The sequence below is a fragment of the Perna viridis genome, chromosome 9 (genome assembly GCF_037379345.1).
Source record: "Perna viridis isolate PV_CMFRI_1.1 ecotype Kerala chromosome 9, ASM3737934v1, whole genome shotgun sequence".
Taxonomy (NCBI): Eukaryota; Metazoa; Mollusca; class Bivalvia; order Mytilida; family Mytilidae; genus Perna; species Perna viridis.
This window is the reverse complement of record NC_142453.1, coordinates 35,333,467-35,358,552: the sequence shown is the minus strand read 5'-3', so window position 1 is coordinate 35,358,552 and position 25,086 is coordinate 35,333,467. Positions and strand designations below refer to the sequence as shown.

The following is a 25,086-nucleotide window of genomic DNA, read 5'->3' as shown; positions in this document are numbered from 1 at the left end:
ACATTAAGAGAAATAGACTTAAACCAGATTTTGTTGAAAAAAATCTGCCTTAATTACTTTGATTTTAGAATTTAATGTTTCATTTTTTTTAATGTTTCATTGATTATGTATCTATAAGCGTTGACCTAAGCACATTTTCCAAGAAACTCGCTGGCTCTTAATGTCCGTAATGTGCAACCGGTCAACGCTTATAAAATGACTATAAACAGTAAATTATAAACACATTAAATATCGTGCAACCACAATGGCATAAAACAATTACTATAAAAATTAATGGCTAAACTCTGATAATTATTTTATTGATATTTGCATGCACATTTCAGAAAATAAAATACTTGCCATTTAAAGAGATCGATAATATCCAAAATATAACACCTAGAAAGGTTACATATATTTCAGTGAACAAAACAGGCATCAAACAACAAGACCATCAGTATGGGATGTAATGAAAGTACAGAGCAACCAAGGTACGATTTATCATTTGAATCACATACAAGTTCTTGAAGTATAAACAAAATTAAAATAGAAACTTTAGATCTGAATTTCGTAAAAACATCGGTTTGCTATAAGGGCTACTTTTATACAAGTTTGATAATATCTAGTAAGCTTTATATTTCAGTTCGTGTCTATCTATGTTGAATGATGTTCGCTGTCAGATGTTTTTTCAATCAGTGCAGACGTTGCCTCAAATACTTTGTTCCACTATTAACCAAATTATACCACAAACGTGATGAAAAGCAGAGGACGCTTACCCTACCGGTGCACCGGTCCATGTTCCCAGTTTTTAGTGGAGTCCGGAGGTGCTCATTTGCTTTTGTTACTTTGTATGTATGATTTAAGTTACTTTATGTTCTTTGTTGAGTATGTGTGTTTTCATGTCTGGTATTTGTCCATGGATTGCATTCTTTTGCTTACCGCTATAACCTTGGATCCCTTGATTACTCTTCCAATACACTTGCTTATTATTGTCTACTTTTCGTTTTCAGTACCCTCCTTTTCCATTCATGATTCGTCTCTTTCCTGTGGTTTCGATGTTTTGTACTGATTATGTTGTTTAACTTTCAATGGGTTTCAAAATGAATAAAATTATGGATAAAACATGTATTATTTCTCGAGCAAGGAACTGCCTTTCTTAATTATCATTAAATAATTTCGTTAAAGAATTTTCCTAATGCCACCACCTCCCTTTTGTTTATATCGATGAGATGTTGTGAGGTCGTCGTTACAATTTTAGATAACTAATTTATATAGGATTGACAATTAAACCTTTCTAAAATTCGTGCCAATATTTCTAAAACTCCTTGTCCTTGTTATATTTATTGCTGTGTGGAAATTGCAGATGGGTCTGGCAATATTTGCGAAAAAAAAATATTGAATTCAAGTAGAATTTAGTTTATTCTTATATTAAAGGGTAACCATGGGAACAAAAATTCGAGAGGAAATCATAAGAATATATTCCAAGGATCAAAACATACACACATATAAAGAATATGAAATAACCAATATAAACCGTACAAAGAAACAATTGTAAATGAGCAGCTCGGACTCCACTAAAAACTAGGAGCATGGACCTTCTTACATAAACCGTTTTCTACCAGAATTCTTTGGTGATTTATTAAGGAAATCGTTTTAGTTTTGTTTTATTTCATTGCAACAATCTACTCAATCATTAGAAATGTATTTACTTTGCTAGGTATATGTCAACAGGAGAAAGGACGGATTTATTGCACAAAATAAAATGATTATTTTGTTAGGACTAACGAGACTGAGTATGTTTTACTTAAAAGAACATGATTAGTGTGTTAAAATGAAACTAAGTGTAAGGACTACCGTGAATAAATATGTCCTACTTGAAATTACATCTACTTACAGTTCAAACGCTTGTGAAGACTCATATTCAGCTGATATGAACACAGGTGGGTCAAATACCCAAACAGAGATGGCCCCCCAAAGACGGAGCAGTAGTATAGACCAAATGGAGCTTGAGCTTAATAGAGGAGGGAGTTTCAGGGACGGTCGACACAGCTGGCCAATTTTGTCGTTTGACAAACAAGATCATGTGAGTACATTTGTTAAAAGGATTGTCAAATGATTAGATTGCCGGAGGTAGATCTTATAAGCAGGTACATGTTAGATGTATAACTAGAACACCATCTTGATTTCTTTAACCATTCAATAGGTACTCATTATTCGAGAAAAGTAAGAAATTAATGAAAATGGCAATAAAAGGGAACATAACAAAAGCATCAAAATGAATGGTTTTCTATTTGAATTGTTATTACACACAATTGGAATGAGACTGGAACAAGACATACCTATCCTTTCGGGTCACTTGATTTTACTCCCGAATTTAATGGCATTTCGTATTGAAAATGTTTAAGCCGATATATTGTCTAGTTACTTATTTTCACATTTTGGCCTCGTCATTCTATTCTGATGTTTCTGAATTTTGGACCTTCGGTATTTTTGCTGCCATATACGCACATACAAAAACTTTTGAAACAATTATCATTATTATTTATCGAGTAGAGATATCATTATAAGTGGTAACGAATGCAGACAATAAGTATGAAACCGCTTGCACCAACCGTAAAATACCCTACACTTTTCTTAATTATGTCCAAATCTCTATAATTGTCTTTAAACGAAATTCAATTATAAATCAATCACTGTTACATTTCAACATTTTCAACATTAATTAGTCGTACATGAATATTCAGTCGCATGTGTTTTTGTCGTGAACTTCCGTTCTTGGAAAAATGTAAGGAGTGTCTGCATATGACTGCTTCCTTAGGTTTTGAAGCGTTTTTTTTTTTTGTTTTTTTGTTTTTTGTTTTTTTTTGTAATCGCGTTCTGTAATCTTTACTTAGTGTTGGTAACATATGGTAATACTTAGAAGACTTAAATTGCACCTTTAATAATTTTATTGATTTGATTGAATAATGTAGTCTGGTATGTTCTCCAATAGCAACATTAAAGCATATATTTCATAGTTTTTGAAAACTATGAGAACAACTGTTGAAGACCGACATAGACATATATATATTCTTGTGCGTATAGAAACAGAAGCTCTGAATAGCGATCGACGTTCCGAACTCATCCTAGACGCTGCAGCCAGTTCTCCCAAAACAATTCAAGAATCTTGCAAATTTTGGTAAAAGTAGATGATTTTACGCGACAATATCCGATTGTCAAACGACGTTTAAAAAATGTCTGAGAAATTCGAAAAATTTGTCTGCAACGATTAGTTAGAGTGGAAACCAACGTAAGTCGTTGTGTGGAGCATGATGGAAACACTTGAAAATAAATGTTTTTGGTATATTCATGTGATATGAAAAGTTTTATTAAAAAAACATATTCCATATTTTTTTGCAAGTTTTTGTTAATGAAACAGTTTATTTGTATGTTGGTCCAAAATATGTTAAATGTATGACCAAAATATATTTCCCAGGTGATTTGAAAGATATGTTAAAATTTCTAAATTGAACGCTATTCTCATCACAAAGAATAATAGCGATGGCTTTGTTTTTAGATAAATGAAAGCATATTTTATTAATTACAAATCAAAAGAACTCCTTCCAAGGGAGCAAATATAAATTAGAATTAGCAAATTAAACAGATATTGATCATGAATCTAGATGTAATGAATGAGGATGTGTAGCAGGAGAATCATAATGCATTAACACGCGTTCATTCAAACCAAACACCAATTTTATTTCCATGAGCATATAATTTTTACAAAATATATTTATCATTGTCTTTCATAATGAATAGACTGCATTAAAATATCAATATTTTTTATGATGATATTACTGTTGTAATGAGTTTTTACCAAATGGCATTTTGTATTAAATACCACTTGTCATATAAATCTAACTAGTTTCAAGTTCTCTAGTAAAGATGTTTTTACTGTTGACAGTGGTTCATTTTTTACTTTTTTTAATCGCATGTTTAATAGGAATGTTTGCGGTTTTACATGTTTGATATGATCATGATTTTATAAACCATAACATGCCCCTGTCCACTACGGATAAAGTCTGATACAGGTTTACTATAGAAATCTTTAATTATTATTATATGCGATATATTCTATTCAGGTTAAATTCAAGAACGGACAGACAGTCCTAGCTTACTACATAACATGCCCTTGTCCACTACGGATAAAGTCTGATACAGGTTTACTATAGAAATCTTTAATTATTATTATATGCGATATATTCTATTCAGGTTAAATTCAAGAACGGACAGACAGTCCTAGCTTACTACATAACATGCCCTTGTCCACTACGGATAAAGTCTGATACAGGTTTACTATAGAAATCTTTAATTATTATTATATGCGATATATTCTATTCAGGTTAAATTCAAGAACGGACAGACAGTCCTAGCTTACTACATAACATGCCCTTGTCCACTACGGATAAAGTCTGATACAGGTTTACTATAGAAATCTTTAATTATTATTATATGCGATATATTCTATTCAGGTTAAATTCAAGAACGGACAGACAGTCCTAGCTTACTACATAACATGCCCTTGTCCACTACGGATAAAGTCTGATACAGGTTTACTATAGAAATCTTTAATTATTATTATATGCGATATATTCTATTCAGGTTAAATTTAAGAACGGACAGACAGTCCTAGCTTACTACAAAGACGACAATGCGTGGTATCCTGCAGTAATACTTTCCAGAAAATCTGCAGGTATTTAATATGATAAACAAGATGAACCAAGGGTTGGTTAAAAACAATAATCAAAGACTGTAATGAAAACATAACCGTAAACGAATGACCATTTATAGGTGCATCTTACTTTAAAAAAATTGTAACATGCAGAAATTGCCAGTTTTGTATCTTTTTTTTCTTTTCTGTCAAAAAGATATAGTTTTTTTGTAATATCAGAATGGCATCTTTACTAAAATCATAAATCAATTTTAAAGGAGTCATAATTCGCAAGCCATGTGATGTTATGGACCGAACAGAACCAAAAACATACAATGATTTGGTTGTTTTACTGCCCAAGAAATGAGTTTATGTTTCATTTTTTATGTAGGATTCTTGGTGCAGTACAAAAATAAACGGTTCATTGACACTGTTTCGACAAAGCACTTCCGTAAAATGTAAGTTGAACGTATGGAAATGACTACACTACTGGATAATATGATAATTAGTTTTACCTATTATGGGCGGGGCTGGATGGACTCAAATATCATATCACTTTGTTGAAAAGCACCGCTATGTCATAATGTTGATGTATCAACCACAGAGCATATTCTTGACTTCCTAAAATACACACTGTACATCTACGTTTAAAGTTCAAACAATCACTGCATACTTTTGATTTACTATAACAAAGGATAACAAGAAAACGGAAACAATCAAATTATTAGAGTGATAAAGATTGGCATGATAGATAACTTGATTATTATATTTACGTTTTGTTAAAGAGTATCATTTAAAAAAAAATTACAGAGTTACGTTCCTAATTATATTGCATATATGTCGTCGGATTGTATACAAAACCTACCGTCTGGCGTGTTATACATCTAATAGCTGTTACATATTTACTTCTGTTTTCCTGGAAACAAAATGTCATTTGAGATTTTGTTAATTAATGACGAGCCTTTTCACATGCAAATTATTATTATATATCATTGTCATATAGGTATTTTGTTTGTGGTAATTGATATAGATTGAAAACCATGTAATCAATATAGACATTGAAAACAAACGGTAAACATTCATCGCCGTGGGATTTTTCTCATATACAAGTTGATGATCATTCGCTCAAATATGTTTACAACTCTTTTCAACTTTTTCAAAGCTATGAGATACACAATAGTTGGATCATTAAAACGATTATTTATTTTCTATCAAATTTCTGTAAATTTCTGTGTGCTTCCAATTTAACTCATGGCCTTAATAAGTTAATAAATTTTTGAGACAGGCAACAAGACTCAAAATCCAGATCAGTGAACGATCTGTGTGATATCAGTTCGTGTCATGAAGTTACTGGTCACTCTCTCTGGAAATGTTGGAGTCAATCGTCTACACAAAGTGCAAACAATTCAGCAGATAGCATGACGGGAGACATTAGTGTAAGAAACTCTTATAATTGTTCAATAAAACGACGTCAAAAAAAGAAAAATCCTACTATTTTTATTGCGAGATCCTTTTGAAATGCAGATAAAAAATCTTCAAAATCGCTCCTGTTGAATGTTACTGATTGTTTGTTTTAGAAATCTCATCGAATACCGTTCAAACAGTAGGTCGACCCACATTGGCTTTTTTTTTAACTTTGTCCCCTGAATGTGCATTGAACTCTTTAACTATTTTGTTGGTGATCAAAAATATATTTAATGTGACATCTAAGTAGACAATTTGATATCTTATGAATTGATTAAGAAAAGAGACATGGGTAAAACCACTAAATATATCAATTTCGATTAAGATATCGATATAAACCTATGAAGATAGCTCCTATTCAGTATACTAGGCAAATGTACTTCCCATTTTTCTGTGTACGGTTTCTTTGAAAGCAACATAAAAAAATTGAAATGCTCGTTTTTGTTGTATGTGTATAGGTTTTTTTTTTAAATTTAGTTAAGATAAAGTATCAAAATTAAGCTTTCATGATCGTTACCAATTATACAGTATGGACGCAGTGACCGAGAGTGAAACAAAACAGAATCAAGCAGACGGTTGGGAAAAATAAAAACAAATTTATGTTGATAACATCTTTTGATATTTTAGGAAAATTTTACTCCTGGGAAAGATATTTTGTCTTATTGTAAAGATGATGCGGAATGGCACCCAGCACGAATTATTGCCAGACGGACTCTGGGTAAACCTTTATTTGATTAGTAGTTAAATGGAATCCGAAATTATAAAAAAAGTTCACTAATTCAAAAGCAGCTTTTTTATATAAATAATGGGTAATAAAATTGCCAAACTAGTATACAAAAACTCAAGGCATCAGTCTAAAAAAGGAGCGTGTATATAAAACAATTGCAATTTCAAGGCTAAAGGTTGAAAAGATCCGCGATGGTTCTGATTTGGTCATGGCATTTCTGCAAAAAATTGGGGCATCAAATAAAGTTTCATAGCGAGTTCAAGTGCTCCTGGTTCTGTAAGTTAATGTTTTCTGGTATATTGCAATGCAAGCAACAATGCAAGACCATTTGTTAGATTAATAAAGTCAAAGAATTTATTTACTCTGTGGCACTTTTTACCATTATGAAATATCAAATTAACTTCAACCTATTGTATTTTTTTGCTCAATTTATAAGATATCTGTTTAAATATTCCACAAGCCTGAATGTAAATGTACTTTATGTATAAAAACATCGTAGTTTAGTCATATCAAATCGTTTTAAATGGTGACTGATAACTATCTTACAAAACCTATTTTTATCATTTAAGGATACCTTGTCAGATTTGACGACGATGGTCGCACAGAAACCTTACCGAGGAAATATATAAAATTGAGGTGATACATTCAGCTCTTGAATTGTATAGATTTACATCATACACTTTTCCACATTCTCCCATTATTCCGTGCTTTTTTTTTTTGCCTTTTATAATACTATCAACTATGATTGTATATTTTGGATTACATTCTTTTGATTTCCGCTTGAACCTTGGTTTCCTTGATTACAGGAAATTAAATTTAATTAAATTAAATATAAGTTTAATACTTATAACATTATTTTCAACTAATTTCTTCTTTCTCGCCATTCAAAATCCTCAATCACCCGATACGAAATACCCTTTCTCCATCCCTATATACCAAAAAGGCAGTATAAACCATAACTGTAACTATATCTACCTGAAACAAATAATAAATGCAGTCAACAAAATAAAACACGAAAAAAATAAACTTCCAAATGATACTTGCTATGAACAAATTCACATTTTGGGCATTTACCGTTTATATTTGCACGAAAAGCGTTAAATGTTTTTTTCTTAAAAAGTCTTTAATTTTGTAATGCAATTAATTATAGTATATGGGAAAGTGAAGATGTATTAGTTCTAACTCCTCGAAAGAATGTTTGATGGCACATTACTCACAACGTTGTATTGATTTTCATGATCTAGTTAAATATGTTGAAGATATTGAATTTATTTACTTATTTTTTTCTCTTTATAATACATAGGGCTGTCTACGAAAGCCCTAAATAACATATAACTATTATTGATAAATAGTGGTCATTGTTCACTGATTTTAACAACCGGGAGAAGGAATTTTTCGACTAACAAATAAAATAGCACATGATTTCAGAAGGAAAGTCTTTTATGCATTTGTTTTAGATTTATTATCAAATTTTGATATTTATATTCTATATAGACCAACTGTGTCAAAGAATATAGGCTGTGCTTATTCACCTTTGAACAAGTCGCCATTGAGTAACCGTGATAAGATGGTATTCCATTTCTCAGAACAATCCGTATGTATATATAACATGTCCTAAATGTTTTACTGGCATTCAAACAAAAAGCGCAAAAAAATATTATCAAAGATGCGTAATATATTTATTTTTGTTTTTTTATAATTAAATTATATACAAAGAGTAGTCAAGGGAACCAAGGTTAGAGCGGTAGTCAAAAGACAAAAGAATGTAATCCAGGGACAAAGTCCAGACATGGAAAACAGACATACACAACAAAGAACATAAAGTAACCAAAATCATATATACAAAGTAACAAAAGCAAATGGGTAACTCGAACTCCACTAAAAATGGGAACATGGACTAGGTGCACCGGTAGGGTAAGCGTCCTCTGCTTTTCTAGAAACACCCGCCGAGTTGCTCATAAAAAGTCAAGTCCGGGGTAGACGAAAAAACATATAATATAAAACAATACTGTAAAGATGCAAGAACTGTTCAATATAAATTTAAAGAATTATTTGTTTATTTAACCGGAAGTTAGAGAATCCTGGGATTCAGAGATACATCTAGTGTTTTACACGTCGATAGTGATCGGTAATTGTCTGTGGTAGCCGTCAAGCTTTGATTTACACAGTACTAGTTACATCTACTATGCATCAGACAGTGGAAACTCAGCTGAAATTAGAAAAAAGGGAAACCCAAACAGCAATATCTGCAATATTAAATAAGGGCGGTTGGGTGGGTTTTTAATAATCTGTAGCAGAAAGAGAAATTTCGTCGATTTGACGTCACTAAGGATGCATACAATTACCGATTGTAACGTCAATTTAGCATATCATCGCATGATAACGTACCACAAATACCAGCCCTTGTATAAATCAATTTTTGTTTCATAGTACAAAAATTGTATCATGTAAATTATTTATAAAACTAAGTAAAAGAAAACAAGTTCAGTATCATTAATTATTGACCCTACGTTTCAAATAAGGGATATATAGTGATCATTCTGCCTGTCTGCAGTTCTTATCTGCAACTCAATTGAATCCGCTTAATTGAATTTGATGAAACTTTAACACATTCTTATCATATGCTGCTGTTGTGCAGCTCCTATTTTACGCTCCATCTGAATGACATTTTTGGTTTACAGAACGTTTTCTAGAGAGTGAATCAACGTTTTGCTCACAGCTTTGCTATTTTCATCTTATACGATATTACTCCTTTGCATCGCTTTGATTTTATACTTGAATTTTTTTTTATTCTACAGAGTATTCAAAACAAAACAACTATTATTACTTTCTGATTATAATGCTAATGATACTAATAATACATTGTACTTATTTAACAATGAAAGTTTATCAAACAGCCGTAAAGACACCTTTTTAACAGAACACAATGGTGCATCCAGGGGGTTCTGTGGTCCGTTTTTGGTAAGAAAATTTTGTTACTTTCGTGCAAAATTTGGTGAAAGTGTACAAATAAAAGTCTGGACCCCTCTGTTTCTGGAATCCAACTAGAAATCTTCCCTTCGAAAACAATTTGATCTGTTCATCAATTCAATTTAGATTATGGAAACATGGTTTTCAAAATACTAATTTAACAGCGGTAATCTGTTCGGAAATACTATGTAACCTTCACTTATATACTCTGTATAAAATGACATCCATTTATTTTTGACAGATGTTACATTCGACCATTTGACGACACTTTCAAAAACAGCCTTATCCTAATCATGAATGCAAAAAAGATATTTTCACGTAAAAAAATAAAAACAAATGTACTTTTCTTGACATGGATTTTTCAGAAAGACGAATCTAGTCTAAAGAGGAGTTGTTCTGAAAAAAGGGTAACTAGATTTTTTGTCATCAATTCTTAAATTATTTACATATTTTGTATTTGATAAATCTTTCTTCAGTAATTTTAGTCGTCTGATACTCTTATGAATGCGCCAACATATGTAAATATGATTTGTAGTGCATTTTAGATTTTTAATTACGAATATTCAGAATTAGCTTACATGTATTTGCACTTTTTTTGTCAAATTGTAGTCGCTGATTCCAATTGGAGCCGATGTTTTGGTCTTCAATAGAAATTTTTGCATCTGGTATCCTGCAAAACTGGCTGCAATCAAAGCAACAGGTAAATTGCTCATTACGAAATTTTATTATAATTGTTTAATCATGCAACGAAACCTGATAGAACATCTCTTTTACATCTGTGGTTAAGAAAATAAAGTATGTCAGTTAACAAATTTTACGTTTTTACCCTGATTTTGCAAATTGAGTTATTTGAAATTAAATATTTTTTTTTGAGAAATGTTCTACTTCGGACATGAATTTTAATGAACAACTCAGTGGGTGTTTCTAGAAAAAGTAGAGGACGCATACCCTACCGGTGCACCTGGTCCATGCTCCCAGTTTTAGTGGAGTCCGAGTTGCTCATTTGCTTTTGTAGCTTTGTATGTATGATATTTAGTTACTTTGTGTTTTTTTGTGTATGTCTGTTTTCCATGTCTGGTCTTTGTCCCTGGATTACATTATTTTGATTACCGCTATAACCTTGGTTTCCTTGATTACGCCTTCAAATGACTGCAGAAGATATTATTCTTCTGAAATAAGATAGAAATGAGCAAAGATATATTGTTATCTTCATTTGACCAATAATAATAACCAAAACAGACACGTTAACGTTAGGTCACATGACACAGGCATGGTTTGTTTATTTGCTTCATACTGGACATATCTCAACATTTCTGTCGACGTCACAAGTAATATTCCATTGACATTGTACTTGGGTTAGATGATGAGTATGTCATTGTTCTTGTTAACTTTTATATATGCAAGAGTAATCAAGGGAACCAAGCTTATAGCGGTAATCAAAAGAATGTATTCCAGGGACAAAGACCAGACATGGAAATCAGACATATACTACAAAGAACATAAAGTAACTAAATCATAAATACAAAGTAACAAAGGCAAATGAGCAACTCGGACTCCACTAAAAACATGCTAATACATGTTGGAACTGGTACATGTATTATACAATAGGTTATGGTTGTTTATTTCGGTCTGTTCCTGTCAAATTATAAGTAAGCGCTTTACTACGTGTATAGAGAGCACAAAAATGAGACAAACACAATCAGGTGCATTCAAAAATTAAAGGAAAACATGGGACAGAGAGTAGAAAGGGGAAATATAATCGACCCCCACATGGATTATGTGCGAAGCGGAAATAAACATATCACCGCCATGGTGTGTTATTATGAATGCGTTTCTTTTATCAAATATCGGATCAGTATTATTGGCTATTCATTGTATTTGGAAGATTCCATCTAAACGTTTGTGAGGTATCTAAAATTTGTTGTTCGGTTATAGGCTATCTTATCCAATATAATGATGACAAGTTTTTGGAGATAGTTCCCGAAGACTGTATAAAGTTTATGTAAGTTTTTCCTTTTGCATTGTGAAAACATACCAAGCAGAGAGCTTGATAAAATACTCGCATCGGTGTTGATAAATTGCTTTTAAAAGTGCACCAGTGTTTATTTCAAGTTAGTATAACATTATCGCATGATTCATATTTTAAATTTGATAGTCACGTAGTTTTATAATACCTACATTCAATCAATATCAAGAATATGTGAAGTCAGTCTCATATCTTGACCTAAACTTAGAAATTAATGGAAAACTATTGACCAAACTTAACAACAAACGTGATGACTTTCCATTCAAAATTGTCAACTTTCCTTTCATCTGTGGCAACATCCCTTCAGCACTTGCGTATGGAGTGTTCATATCACAAATCGTACGTTATGCCAGAGCTTGCCCCGAAATTAGGATTGTTTAAAGATAATACGTCATCTATATAGCGGAAACTGAGATTGAAGGATCTAGCCAAACGATATTCTTTCTTTCTGACCAGATCAGCTATAAACTCAGCCTCATAAGAGTAAAGGAATAGGTCAGCAAGTAAAGGAGCACAACTTGTTCCCATTGGAATACCGACCGTTTGTTGAAAAACACGTCCACCACACTTGACAAATATGTTGTCGATTAAAAATTCCAGCATTTTATAAATATTTTGTAAATTTTGGAAGAATCTTACAATTTCTGTAAAATTTAATACACCCCTAAAATTAACACATTTTTATTTTTATTATTAATTTGCTTTATTTGTCTATATGATGAAAAGTATAATTATTCATTCCAATCTGTCTGCTTTTAGGAATTAATTCATATTGAAATAGATTCCAATAATTTCTATTGTATTTTAGTGCCATTTACAATACTATCTCCCTTCATTTTAAATTCTACAGTGCATTCTCTATGATTTTTATCTCTTATGAACGAGGGTTTGTAGAAAAGTCACATGCAATTTTCTGTTTACAAAAGCATTTTTAACGAAATATCAAAAATATTTAGGTTTTCCAACCATGTATCACATTTCGCACGATTCTTACTTGGAGTGCTACTTAAATACATAAAATAAGTACAACATCACAGTGTAAATTTTAACTCTTAATTGAAAGATATTATAAATGGTTATACATGTTAACAACGATGTTTAAAGAAACAGAAATAACTGATTAGTTTAAGTAAAACATGTTTAAAGATCTACATGATATACTTGATCTAAAATTAGATCTGTTGGTTCTATATTTATAAAATAAACTAATAATGGATTATACTACCTCGTCCCGATAGGCCAGTCTTACCAGGAAATACCCCTGATGAAAATGGTTCAAGTTATCAAATTTACTCCAAATATCGGAAGGTTGTCTTAACACCACGAGATGCAACAGTCGAACATGAACAGGCAGGAATATTCACTATGAATGGAACAATTCCACTTGGCGAAGACAAACTCACTCACAAGAAACACAAAAAGCGATGTCCTAAAAAACTTCCAACCATGGTAAACTTTGTATTGACAAGTTTTCTTGGTATTTCTACCATTTTTGTCTAATTAAAACAATCTGCCTGATGTTAAAAAAAGGAAACTACTACATATTAAAGAGAATAAAGTTTAATATAATGTGTATATTTAGTACCACCAATAATTATCGTTTACTAAACTCTATCAGTTTTAATTTGAGATAGAAAGCATCAAAGCGAACATGATACAGCGTGATCTTGAAGCGTTTAAAATGGATTATGCTTTATTTTTCGTCATGACACTAGACAATATCGGTGTCATAGAAAATAGATAATCTTTTTATGTGTCACAATATCAATCTTAATGGTAATGCATCAGGCTCTACGGAAAATTGATCCATTTTCATGCATGTAAACGTTTCCAAACAAATTGTTAGGATTATCGTAGGGGGTTTTGTAAATATTTCCCTGTTAAATGATTAGATCAAATCAGTGTTTCTATGCTAGTATCAAATGATTAAAAAAATATAAACATACAATTAATCAAACCAAAGCGCATGTAAACAGAAACCTGTCTAAACCGTACCGGTTTAGTACTTTAAAATTTATTTGGTTTAGACAGGTGTTTGGAATGCAATTATTTTATAAACTTTCTGGATTAGTCAGGTTTTGGGATTTTTCAGGGTTATATTTCTGTATTCGTTTGAAAAAACAGAACAAATCTCATATATCCATATTTATCCATACCATGAGCGCATATGTTGTTATACTTTCGATCGTAGTTGTTTCTCTTTGATGTAAATATTTTTCTGTTATCGCTTTTGTTTTCCTTTTTGTAACCCTAATCCTTGTTTTTAACTTTCAATATAGAAATCACTCAAAGCTGGTACTGCGGCCTTGGTATATTTTCAACCTGACAAGAAATGGTATCCAGCAAAAATAATATCAAAAAAGCCTTGCCTTGGTAAGATATACTATATATTTGGTTTTTAAGCATTCAGTGCATCTAGCATGAATGTTGTGTCACAAAACTAATTATGATTTAGATTTACATCTCCGTAAAACAAAATCGTTTAACATAAACTTCATTGTTCAAATGCTGGTTCCATTCGTCGCTAATACCAATTCTGTATATTGTTAAAGCTGCATTTGCTGTTATTTTCGTAATTTTTGTTTCTGTTGAAAAATACATTAACTTTGAATTATTTCTACTAAATTGTACTTTTCCTATGTAATTTCATTTGATATCCACAAATAAAATGCATTAAATACATGAAATAGATGTTTACATATTTATTGTCTTGCAGGACAAAAATCGATCTAGATAAATTCGTATGCATGTGACTTCTGGTGACCTTAATCCGTGCATGTGCTGTAAGGGTAGCTTTTTTAAAAACAAATTTGATTGCACAGTGAAAGTGGTTGATCAATGACAAGGAAGACCGTCGGGCTCAAGCCGTAAAGGAAAAAAGTTCGAATATAATGCAAGGATCCTTTTAAAATTTACGTATTGTGATATAATACGACTCAAATATGGTCATTTTGTATTTGAAAACTAATCAAGAAGTAGATGAAATGAAATGAAAACAAGACACGTGCTCATCTGTGTATCCGTTATTGATATTTTTTTTACCAAGGTTAAAGTATTTTTAACCCAGGTGCATGTCCTGTCGGCAATCTTCGGAAGTAATGGCGAATTTATTTTATTGAATCAGCAAAATTCAGTAGAATCAAAACTGAACAAATTTGGCAGCTAATGCAGCTTTAACAGAAGGAGTTCACTCAAAAATTGTGATAATATAACAAAAGAAAGGAAACTCGAAATTATCGTTCTAAAGGGCAATCAAGTCTAGATATAGAATACTATTACTACCAATATTTAACAATATAATAATTGAAATATAATCGATATTTAATAAAATTGCATATATTATGTCATCTGGAATATGGCAGTTATTGTAGCCGACTCTGGTCTATCAACTTAGTTCTAATTAACCACCAAAACAAAAAATTATAACTGTTCATTACTTCATATTAAATATCTTGTAGATACCTATATCGTAAACCATCAAGCCGTTTTGCAATACAATGGTGTCATTATAAAAAGGTGTAAATTTGATGACGAAAGTTGATGAGTATTTTATGGCAATTAGGAGATAACTATATTGTGTTTGCCAATTTGGAGGCGTTAATTGTAGATTTGTGCGTGTCAAATTGAGTTTCTTAAGCCAGCCAGTAAACCGAAGTTATCCACCGTCAAAATCTCGATTGACGGGAAATCTTCGAACATAGTAAGGTTTTCTCCATTCTAGCACACTTTATTGAAAATGTGCTATGGTCAACGCTTTTACACGCCGATGAAACATCAAAATTTATATCAGAAATATTTAATTTTGGTAACATTTTTTTCCAACTTTGTAAATTTACTTTCATAAATAAGGGGACGAAAGTATTGACAAAAGATAACTATCTGTAATAGATTATTACTTTATATTTTTATGTTTATACTGTACCAAACAAAAACATAACATAAGATAATCCAATCTATAACTTTTTAGAAAAAAATAAAAAGTTAAGTGCACAATTTCTAGATAATTGATTAATGGATAAGAAGCAACCAACATTGAACTGATTTTCAAAGAAACTATGCATGTCCATGTATAAACCAGACCGATCCTTTGATATGGGCGGTACAGGGTAAATTTGATCCCAATTTGATTTCGTTCCCATTGTATTCTTAAACTTATTATAACGTCAGATAACGTCAGGAAAAACAGGGATGTGTCTGTATTAAAAGTTGATGACTCAGAATATATGTTCAAAATCCTTTAAAAGTCAACAACTAAATTGTGAATAGATCATAGAGTTGTTTCCCTTTATTTCAAATTGGAAGTGTTTTTATGTAATTTAAATCAGTCTTACAATTTCAGTACTTTACAAAACAACATATTTTCTTCTTAGAAAATACGAGTTTGTAATCTCTAGTGGATGAAAATTATATGAAAATAAAATTTAGCGTGTCCATGGACAGCCTTTTAATCATATAGAGCTTTTCATTTATCAACCCCTGTATCAATTTTTTTCAGGATACTTGGTTCGTTACGATGGTGATGGTTTCGTGGAAGTTGTTCCTGGTTCTTATGTAGATAGAAACATACAAGAGTACTTGGATTTAATTCAAAATTAAGTCATCAAAAGATGTTGATGAATTAATTGTTTGTTTTGCTATGAGGAACCTAAGAATATATAATAGTACAATTTCACGATAGTTTATGTTGTGTACTTTGTTGTAGAGTTCTTTGCATCTTTTTTTCTATTTTAGTATTTATTACGTTTCACCATTAACTAATAGGCCACATTCGAATTTCAACATTTCCCCCCGGATTTCAGAATGTTTTAACTGATCCTTTTCCGGATATGGCTTTGTTATTTGTTTCCTGCAAAGAGAGGCTATATTAATTGTCGTTTAATTTCTGAAGTAACACGCTCTCTGATTGGATAAAAAATTCATCCATCATCTCACTGACCAAATTATGTTGTGTGTCTGTGGCAACCTTTCTTGATGATTTACTCATTCAATTCTGATTTTAAAATTAAATTATTAGGAATAACTGTTTTATTTTTTCGGTCGTTTTGACATAATCTCAATGCCCGTTGTGCAGAGTTATGAATATAAAAAATAAGTCATTCAACAAGTAAAACTGCTATAAAGTAAAATATAAAAATAATTTTGAGAAGGGTCCGTAAAACAATAACAGATAATGAATAACACAAAAAATAATATGCAGGGTAAATTTGTATTTAATCTTAATAGTAAAGATATCTTACTTCTTTGATTTATAATTACAGTGAAATGAGAAAACAATTTTTGAATTGTTTGAATTGACCTGTTTAGAATGTAATCGAATACATCATAATTTCATTTTTTAATTGTTTGAATTGAACAGTTTCGAATGCAATCGAATACATCATAATTACCTTTTGTATCAAATTTATTCGATTACATAATGGTACTCATCCTCTTAATGGTAATAACTTACATATGGTTACATTTATAATTATCTAAGAAATCATGATAAGAGGAGAACAAATTTTACTTATAAATTCAGCTTTGTTTAACACAGTTTTGAAATAAAAAACTGAATTTAATCTACAGTAAAGGTAACAAACCTTTTTATTATATTTTGTATATTTTATCATTGTATCATATCATCATAACATTGGTATTTGTTTGTTTTCTCTGTTAAAAAACTTGAATATCTAATGGTTGTATCATCGTTGATTATAAATATTTTTTAGGAAATGCCAATTACAAATTTGAATTATTTCTACATAACGTACTGAGATTAAAGGTTGATACAGCTGTAAGACGTATAAGAAACTATGAAGGAGCTTGAAAAAAATTGAATTCAAACAACAGCGGATTTTTTTTATACAATCACGGACTAATTATGACCATTAACAGTCTTTCCGCAATCGTATATTACATCAAATAAAAATGAATGGACGAGAGACTCATTGATTCAGAGTTCAGTAAGCCATTAATGATGTACAACTATTTAATACAGCTGCAAATACTGATATGAATGCACTTTTATTCGTGGATACAAATTTTTGTGGTTGAGATTTAATAGTTCGTGCAGGGATTTGAAATTAAACTATATTATTCAAAGTAGTAGAACATTTTCTTTTCGTTGGTAATCAAATTTCGTGGGTTACCACACGCTTGAAAACTGGTAAAAAATTGGTAACCCTCGGATAATAATACATCCACAGTATTCACAAATTTTCGTGGACAATTCAGCAGTTCTGGTATAGATAATTAAGTCGATAGTACTAAAGGTTCACGTCGAAGATAATGTTTGATGGAAAAACTCTTAATGGGACATTTTTGTGCACATATTTTTACTATTGTAAAGAAAACGATGCGTTTCTTTCGTGTATTCAAGTTTTCATTCAAGATATCATCCCCCTTGTCGTTAAATTCAACTGCGACACTTAGTAAAGACCGGAAGGATGGCTCTCTTTATTTTTCACACTAGAATACCTAATTAGTTCAGGATAAGATATATAAGTATTTTATCATAAAACATACACACCCTCCTCTCCCTCAAGGAAAAGAATCACGAAAACTTCAAAACTGATGACGGTTAGTTTTTGAACGTTTTAAAAAGCTCGATTAGTCCGTTATTATTCCACAATGTAAACAACAGCACATAATTATCTTTATGTTTTAAATTATCCACAGTAAATTTCCCTATTGGTTATCATGATTTTCCAAACATCTTATTTTATTAGTTACATTTAGGCAACAAATTGTTAGTGTTGACACTAAAATGAAAATACTTCAAAATGGGGATATATATTTTAGTAGGACGAACTTTGCTTGATTGAGATGCAAAAGGATCAAACTGCGTTTCAAGTCTCAAGGCCTTTGGTGATTAATTAAAATATTTACCATTTTTGGATTCGGTTTATAAGTTGGTTTAAATCTTGTGTTTAACCATAACCATTCTTAATGCTAATAAAATGAGATGAGAATTCATGAAATTGAACTTAGTAATCCAAAGCTTTATTAAACCACTTAAGTCCATATCAAATTTCATCCCGTGTTTAGAATCAATTAATGATTAATACAATGTAAACAAAATGTATTTAAAAAATATAATGATAACTTCTCTTTTTGACCAAGTATTCGATTACTTTTTATTATTACTAATCATTAAATTTTGTGATATCTGATTACATGCTTTTTTCGAAACAAATGTAATCGATAACTACTAATTCCTATTACTGATTATAACTATTGCATCCATGGATTACAAGAATCCTTCTCAGGAGAACTTTATACTCCACACAAACTGTTAAGAAGGTTTCTATGGTAGTTTGTTGACTTTTTTTATACCTGTTTCAATGAAGTTTTTTGCATGTACTTACTGGCATGCCTTTTAATTATGTACATAGGCATATTTACTTTGTGCTGTGTTTCTTTATGATAAAAGAGGAAAAAAATACATAAATTACTATGAATAATAGCCTAAAGTATGTGTTGGATTTAGTTCTCCAGGACTAAAGGTCCATGTGAGCAATTGTCATCACTTTGCATCCCTCTTTGTCTGTTGTCTTTCGTGGTTGTGGTCGAAGTCGTAGTTGCATCTCGTTAATTTCGTTTCATCTGAACCGCTCTGTGATTTATTACACGATTTGGTCACCAGCATCTTTGGGTTATTTACTTTAAAAAATATATCGGTAATGTAGATGAAGTGTTAGAAATCGCCATCATTGCTATTTTTAGACCACAAATGTCAAGTTATCAATTTCCAAATATTCTAATTGTGTTAACAAAAAAAAAGAAAACTGGAAAATAAATGCAGTCCATCGTCTACAGCTTGAAGAGCTGTCTTCAAAGTTCCCTGTCTAGGTGAAAGAGTAATCAAGGGAACCAAGATTCTAGTGGAAATCAAAAGAATGTAATCCTGGGGCAAAGACCAGACATGAAAAACAGACACACACAACAAAGAACATAAAATACATACATAGTAACAAAGTAAATGAGCAACTCGGACTTCACTAAAAACTGGGAACATGCACTATGTGCACCGGTAGGATTAAGCGTCCTCTGCTTTTTTAGAAACACCCGCCGAGTAGCTCATAAAAAAGTCAAGTCCGGGGTCAAAGAAAGATGAACGGAAAACTATAATACGTTGACAAAATCAAGGTTCAGATGGATACACCGTAACGATCCATGAGTTCATGATGACGACCATAAAACTTCAAGAATGACAAGAGATTATTTTCATATCTCAATTTGAATATTTTATCTAAAGGAACTTTGGTTTGCAGTAGAAGGCATCGTTTCAAACGTTTTCCAACCTTATAAAAATATATTCTTCAATGCATTGATATTAAATTATAACAAAACATGAAAGAGTAATCAAGGGAACCAATATTATAACAGGTGATGAAAATCAACAAGTTATCTTGACCATTTCACAAATATGCCAGTACATAAAAAAAAACTATTGTTAAAAACTTTTTTTCCAGAAATAATCTTTCATATTCTGTTAATAGGGAAATCGTTTATGCAGGTTTTTGTTTGTTTGTTTTTTTCAATCTATTGGTCGACTGACCTACGTAGAAATTTCTCGGCGCTGTTGTTTTTGCGTTACAGGTCTTACCTCGAAAGGAGCGAAAATAAAAATTCAAACTTCAAAGAACTAAATGTTCCATTATACATCACATCTATCGTAAAATAAATGATATTTGTTATATGTAAAATTTCATCATGTTCTGCAGTTGTTGTCATTATAATTATACATAAATAGTATTTATAAAAACTTTATGAATGATTACTTCATCATAAGAGCTAAACAAAATTATGTATCAGACAAAAATTAAGGAACTTGCTGAAGGAGCAGTCAAGGGAACCTGTATTCCAACAGAACTATTAAATACTTGTAGCTTTGCTTTTGTAATAATTGGTAAAAGAGTAATCACAGGAACCAAGATTCAATATAATGTAATCCAGGCAAAAAGACCAGACATGTAAAACAGACAAACACAACAGAAACATACAGAAACTAAAACTTACACACAAAGTAACAAATTCGGACTCCACCAAAAGACTGGGAGCATGGACCAGGTGCACCGGTAGGGTAAGCGTCTTCTGCTTTTCAAGAAACACCCTCTGAGTTGTTCATAAAAAAGTCAAATCAGGGTAGACGAAAGAGGAAAGGAAAACTATGACACGTTGAACAAATCAGTTTTCATGGTGCAGATGGATACACCGTAACGGTGCACGAGCTCATGATGACGACCATAAAACTTCTGTAGAGATGACTGATTTTGTAGCAACATAACCCTGTTCAAGAAGTCTAGTTGTATGAAATTTAGCGCGATACGTAGTAACGGCAAGATCTGGCATAACGTATGATTTGTGATATGAAAACGCCATACGCAGGTGCTGAATGGATGTTGCCACAGATGAAAGGAAAGTTGTAATGTATCTGTTTTCACTGTTTAGACAATAAAGACATGTACATTTGAACTAATGTGTTATCAATGCTTTTGATATGCAACTATATTTTGTAATCATGTAATGTATGTGTTATGTAAGCTGACGTGTATAAATTCGACAGATATACAATTCGTTTCTTTGCCTATTTAACCCCTACTTGGGAGGAGAAGGTGAAACTAGTTCAAGAACCCATTACCATGTAAGGAAACTATAAATTATAATGTAATAAGTAACATCAAAATATAAATAACAATAACAATAAATACAAATAATAACATCAAACTCGGTATTTCAAATGCATTTATACATTTAAGAAGGTAGATCTAGGGTAAGGGACACAACTCTTACAAATTGGAATATTTGTATTCATCATTTGACATCAATTTCATGTAAGCATCAAAGTAACTCAGACTGATTTCGTTCTGTTTCAAAGGAAAGCTTGAAAGGCTTTGGTGAAATTGAATATGATACAAACATATCATTGATCTCAAGAGTTATTTCCCTTAACCTAGGTCCACCTCCTTAAATGTTCACATTTACTCCTTAAATGTTGCCGTGTTCACATGACTTGGAATAGTCAGGAATGTTTTATTTGCCATGTTCGCATGACTTGGAACAGTTAGGAATGTTTTATTTTATCAAAATCTACCTGGAATAATCAAAATTGTATAAATTTTAATAATGAAACATATCTGTTGATCAAGTATTTTTAAGTGTATATCATCTTTTTGAAAAGGTAAGACTAGACACAACGCTTATTACAGAGAGTGTTTTAGCCACTTTATTATGCTTTGAAACACGAGGGACAAACTACAGACTAGTTTTGCTTTTGCCACATATCCAAGTTTAAGGATTTACTCTTTTTTCAAATATTCATCGATCAGGTTGATAAAAGATTTCATATCTTAATTAAGCGTAGGTAAAATACATGTGGTTCAGAATAAATATTCAATAATGTTAGTTGAAAACACATATGCATAGCGGAAAATGAGATGAAAGGATTTGGCTTGAACCTTCCTTTAGATCAGATCAGCTATAAAGTAAGGCTCATTTAAGTTGTTTTTAGATAATATTTTGTTAGAATAGACATAATCAGTTCACCGAATTCGGATATTTCTTTACATTTTGATATTAACATTAACAACGTTCTTTACACAAATCAATATAAACACTTGCCTTTCATGCATAATCCCGTTCGCGTCATCTGTTTCCATTTTTCCACTTCCCTTCGTTGTACCTCTTTCAATGTGTTTACATATGTTATTCTGGCGAATTTAATGTTAAAAACTTTTTCTTCTTGGAATTATACAAATGGGTATTTAAATAATATAGGTATGATTATTTAAGCTTTTGCACATATTAAATATTTTTATCAAATGATACCATCAATATGTTGTTTTTTCTTTTTGTTCTTTTTTATATCATTGATGGATATCGAAATTTGTGTCTTCAAAAATCTTTCCATGGGTGGATCCAGGGTTTGAGTTTAGGGGGGGCGTTAATTGAATTAAATGCCGTGCAAAGCAAGGCAAAAAATATTATGGGGTGAAACTAGTGGTGATGTTTTTTTCTTACCGATTTAGGGGGGCGTACGCCCGATACGACAATCCTTGGATCCGCGCCTGCTTTCGCAACTAACTGAAAGGCTGGAAGGAAGGCGTATTCTAATCAAAACAAATAAAATTCCTTGTATATTTTCTTGCTTGTTAAAGCCTAAAAAACAATATCAATGCTTAACAAAAGACAGTTTAAGTTGACAAAAGCTTAGAATTTCACTATTTAAAAGTATATAGAGTTATTGTCAAGATTTTCAAATTATTAAGTATTTAACTTACTGACCTCTGCATTTGGTGCAAAAAATATTGACTATACCAGTTTACGTCCTCTCCGAATGAACTATGTTTAAATATAAAAGCTTCAAATTCACTGCATTTAAAATGTAAAAAATTATATTAATAAAGATCACCACGGCACATTGTCAAGCAAGGGAAATGAACGTGAACATAATCGATAATATAAGTCAATACTACAGCTTGATTGTAAATGGAGCACGTAAAGGATCGTGAACCACCAATTAGAAGCATTTCAGTTCATTTTTGTTACTTTTTTCAACAATTACAGCAAAACTGGTACTTTTACAAACAGAACAAAAGTGTCTCTTAAAATGATCACTATTTACAAATGATATGAAATCATGTTTCATTGATTTTGACAAACAGTTTGTCAGAAAATGCTAATGGCAACACTTCGACACATGCATTTCGGCATTGAAGTGAACAAATTTCATCAATTTTCATCAAGATTTCTACAATATTCCTCAATTTTCAGGCATTTAAACAATATATATTTTTTATAGAGAAATCACATTTAAACTGTTGTATCTCAAGTATTTTTGATAGGGAAGTCTATTGATAGACTGAACTTGACTCGACCAAATTATCACATATAACTACCAAAATAATATTCCGTAGGTTATTCTTCTTGCAAAAAAAATTGTAAGTTGCACATGTAAAATCCTTTTTCTGAGGCTTCCTAGCTGGGACCTCTCCTGATCCGCCCTAGTAATATGGGTTAGAAAGTGTTCTATTGTTTGTAAATGACAGGTATTATGGCAAACAATTTTGATAAAACTGTATTTTAGATTCTAAGTGTTTTCAAGTTGTTCTTATACTTTATACAAATTGTACTTTTACATACATGTATATCCTTTACAGTTCATGTGTGTTTAATTTGATACCAGGAATTTAACTTCTGTACATAACATTCAAGCAATGTGAACATGTATGTTAATAACTTCGTGAACATGTGCATAAATAAAATAACGTAGTAAACATACCTACATTAAGCAAACAATGAAGTATTCAAAATAGAAAATAAGAGTTATTAAATTAGTATGATTTCAAAGCAGAACATTATACAATATCTCTGTTTTAAAAGTAAGGATTAAGGGAGGCCATGTGGCATATTCATTATATTCAGTAGGTGATCTTCAACTATAATAAAGCTTGGGTATCCTGGGAAAAGTATTTATATGAAGCCAACCAAATATGTGAGCCTAGAAGGTCCTTATGACATTCCTTCTGAAAATATTTCATGAATACCATGTTATAGATGGTTTGTTTACATATTGATTGTATAAGAAATTGCCCCATTCTCAAATTTCTAATCATTTTCGTTGTGGCTGACCATTAATTTGAATAACAGTTTGGTTAGTGCAAGCACTTTTTATAACTTTATATTATGCAGTATATTTTTGTCAGTCCATGAATTTATTGATTACATTTTCCTCACAATGTCTGTAAGACACAGGAGCTGTGACATTTCCAATACATAATTGGCACTTTTACATTGTAACATATTGCATATATAAAAACAAAGTTATGATTTTTTTCCTCGATTTCATTTCAGTGGTTATCACTCAGAAGTTTCACTAGATGACGTGAAAAGAAAGCTGAAGCAAAACGGAGCATTTTTGTGCTGGGATACTATGTAAGCATGAAACAAAGTTCATGGTTCTCGAGTGCTGGTACATGCATGTGTATCATGAAGCAGCAGTAAATGTGTATGTCAGCATTTCTAAATAAAAACTATACAATATAGAACCTGCTTTTCTAGCACTTATTTATTTGCAAAACATAAGACTTAAAAGTACTGTTATCTTATACATGTTTGTAAAACAATCATGCAGAAAAAATGACAGAAATACATTATTGAAGGCAGGCAGCTTAAGTGCAGTAGTTATTCATCATAAAAAGAGTATACATGGGGTATGGGTTCACCAGTTATCTTCTTGTTTTAGAGAGAAAA

The 25,086-nt window shown here is 31.4% G+C and overlaps 1 protein-coding gene and 1 long non-coding RNA gene across 2 annotated transcripts; both read left to right on the top strand.

The window, feature by feature from the left end:
- Positions 1-372: 372 nt before the first annotated feature.
- Positions 373-19,304, top strand: LOC148607985 (uncharacterized). The gene is made up of 14 exons (XM_088546611.1): positions 373-467; positions 1,873-2,059; positions 4,618-4,708; positions 5,058-5,124; positions 5,952-6,102; positions 6,758-6,848; positions 7,427-7,493; positions 8,352-8,451; positions 10,193-10,234; positions 10,437-10,527; positions 11,763-11,829; positions 13,092-13,302; positions 14,133-14,226; positions 16,349-19,304. The coding sequence occupies exons 1-14, from the start codon at positions 436-438 to the stop codon at positions 16,447-16,449; spliced, it is 1,392 nt and encodes a 463-aa protein (XP_088402737.1). The 5' UTR covers positions 373-435; the 3' UTR covers positions 16,450-19,304.
- A 3,202-nt stretch (positions 19,305-22,506) lies between these two features.
- LOC148607984 (uncharacterized) lies at positions 22,507-24,881 on the top strand. Its single transcript, XR_015914935.1, has 2 exons — positions 22,507-22,611; positions 24,688-24,881. It is a non-coding gene; the product is annotated as an uncharacterized LOC148607984 (long non-coding RNA).
- The last annotated feature ends 205 nt before the right edge of the window (positions 24,882-25,086 follow it).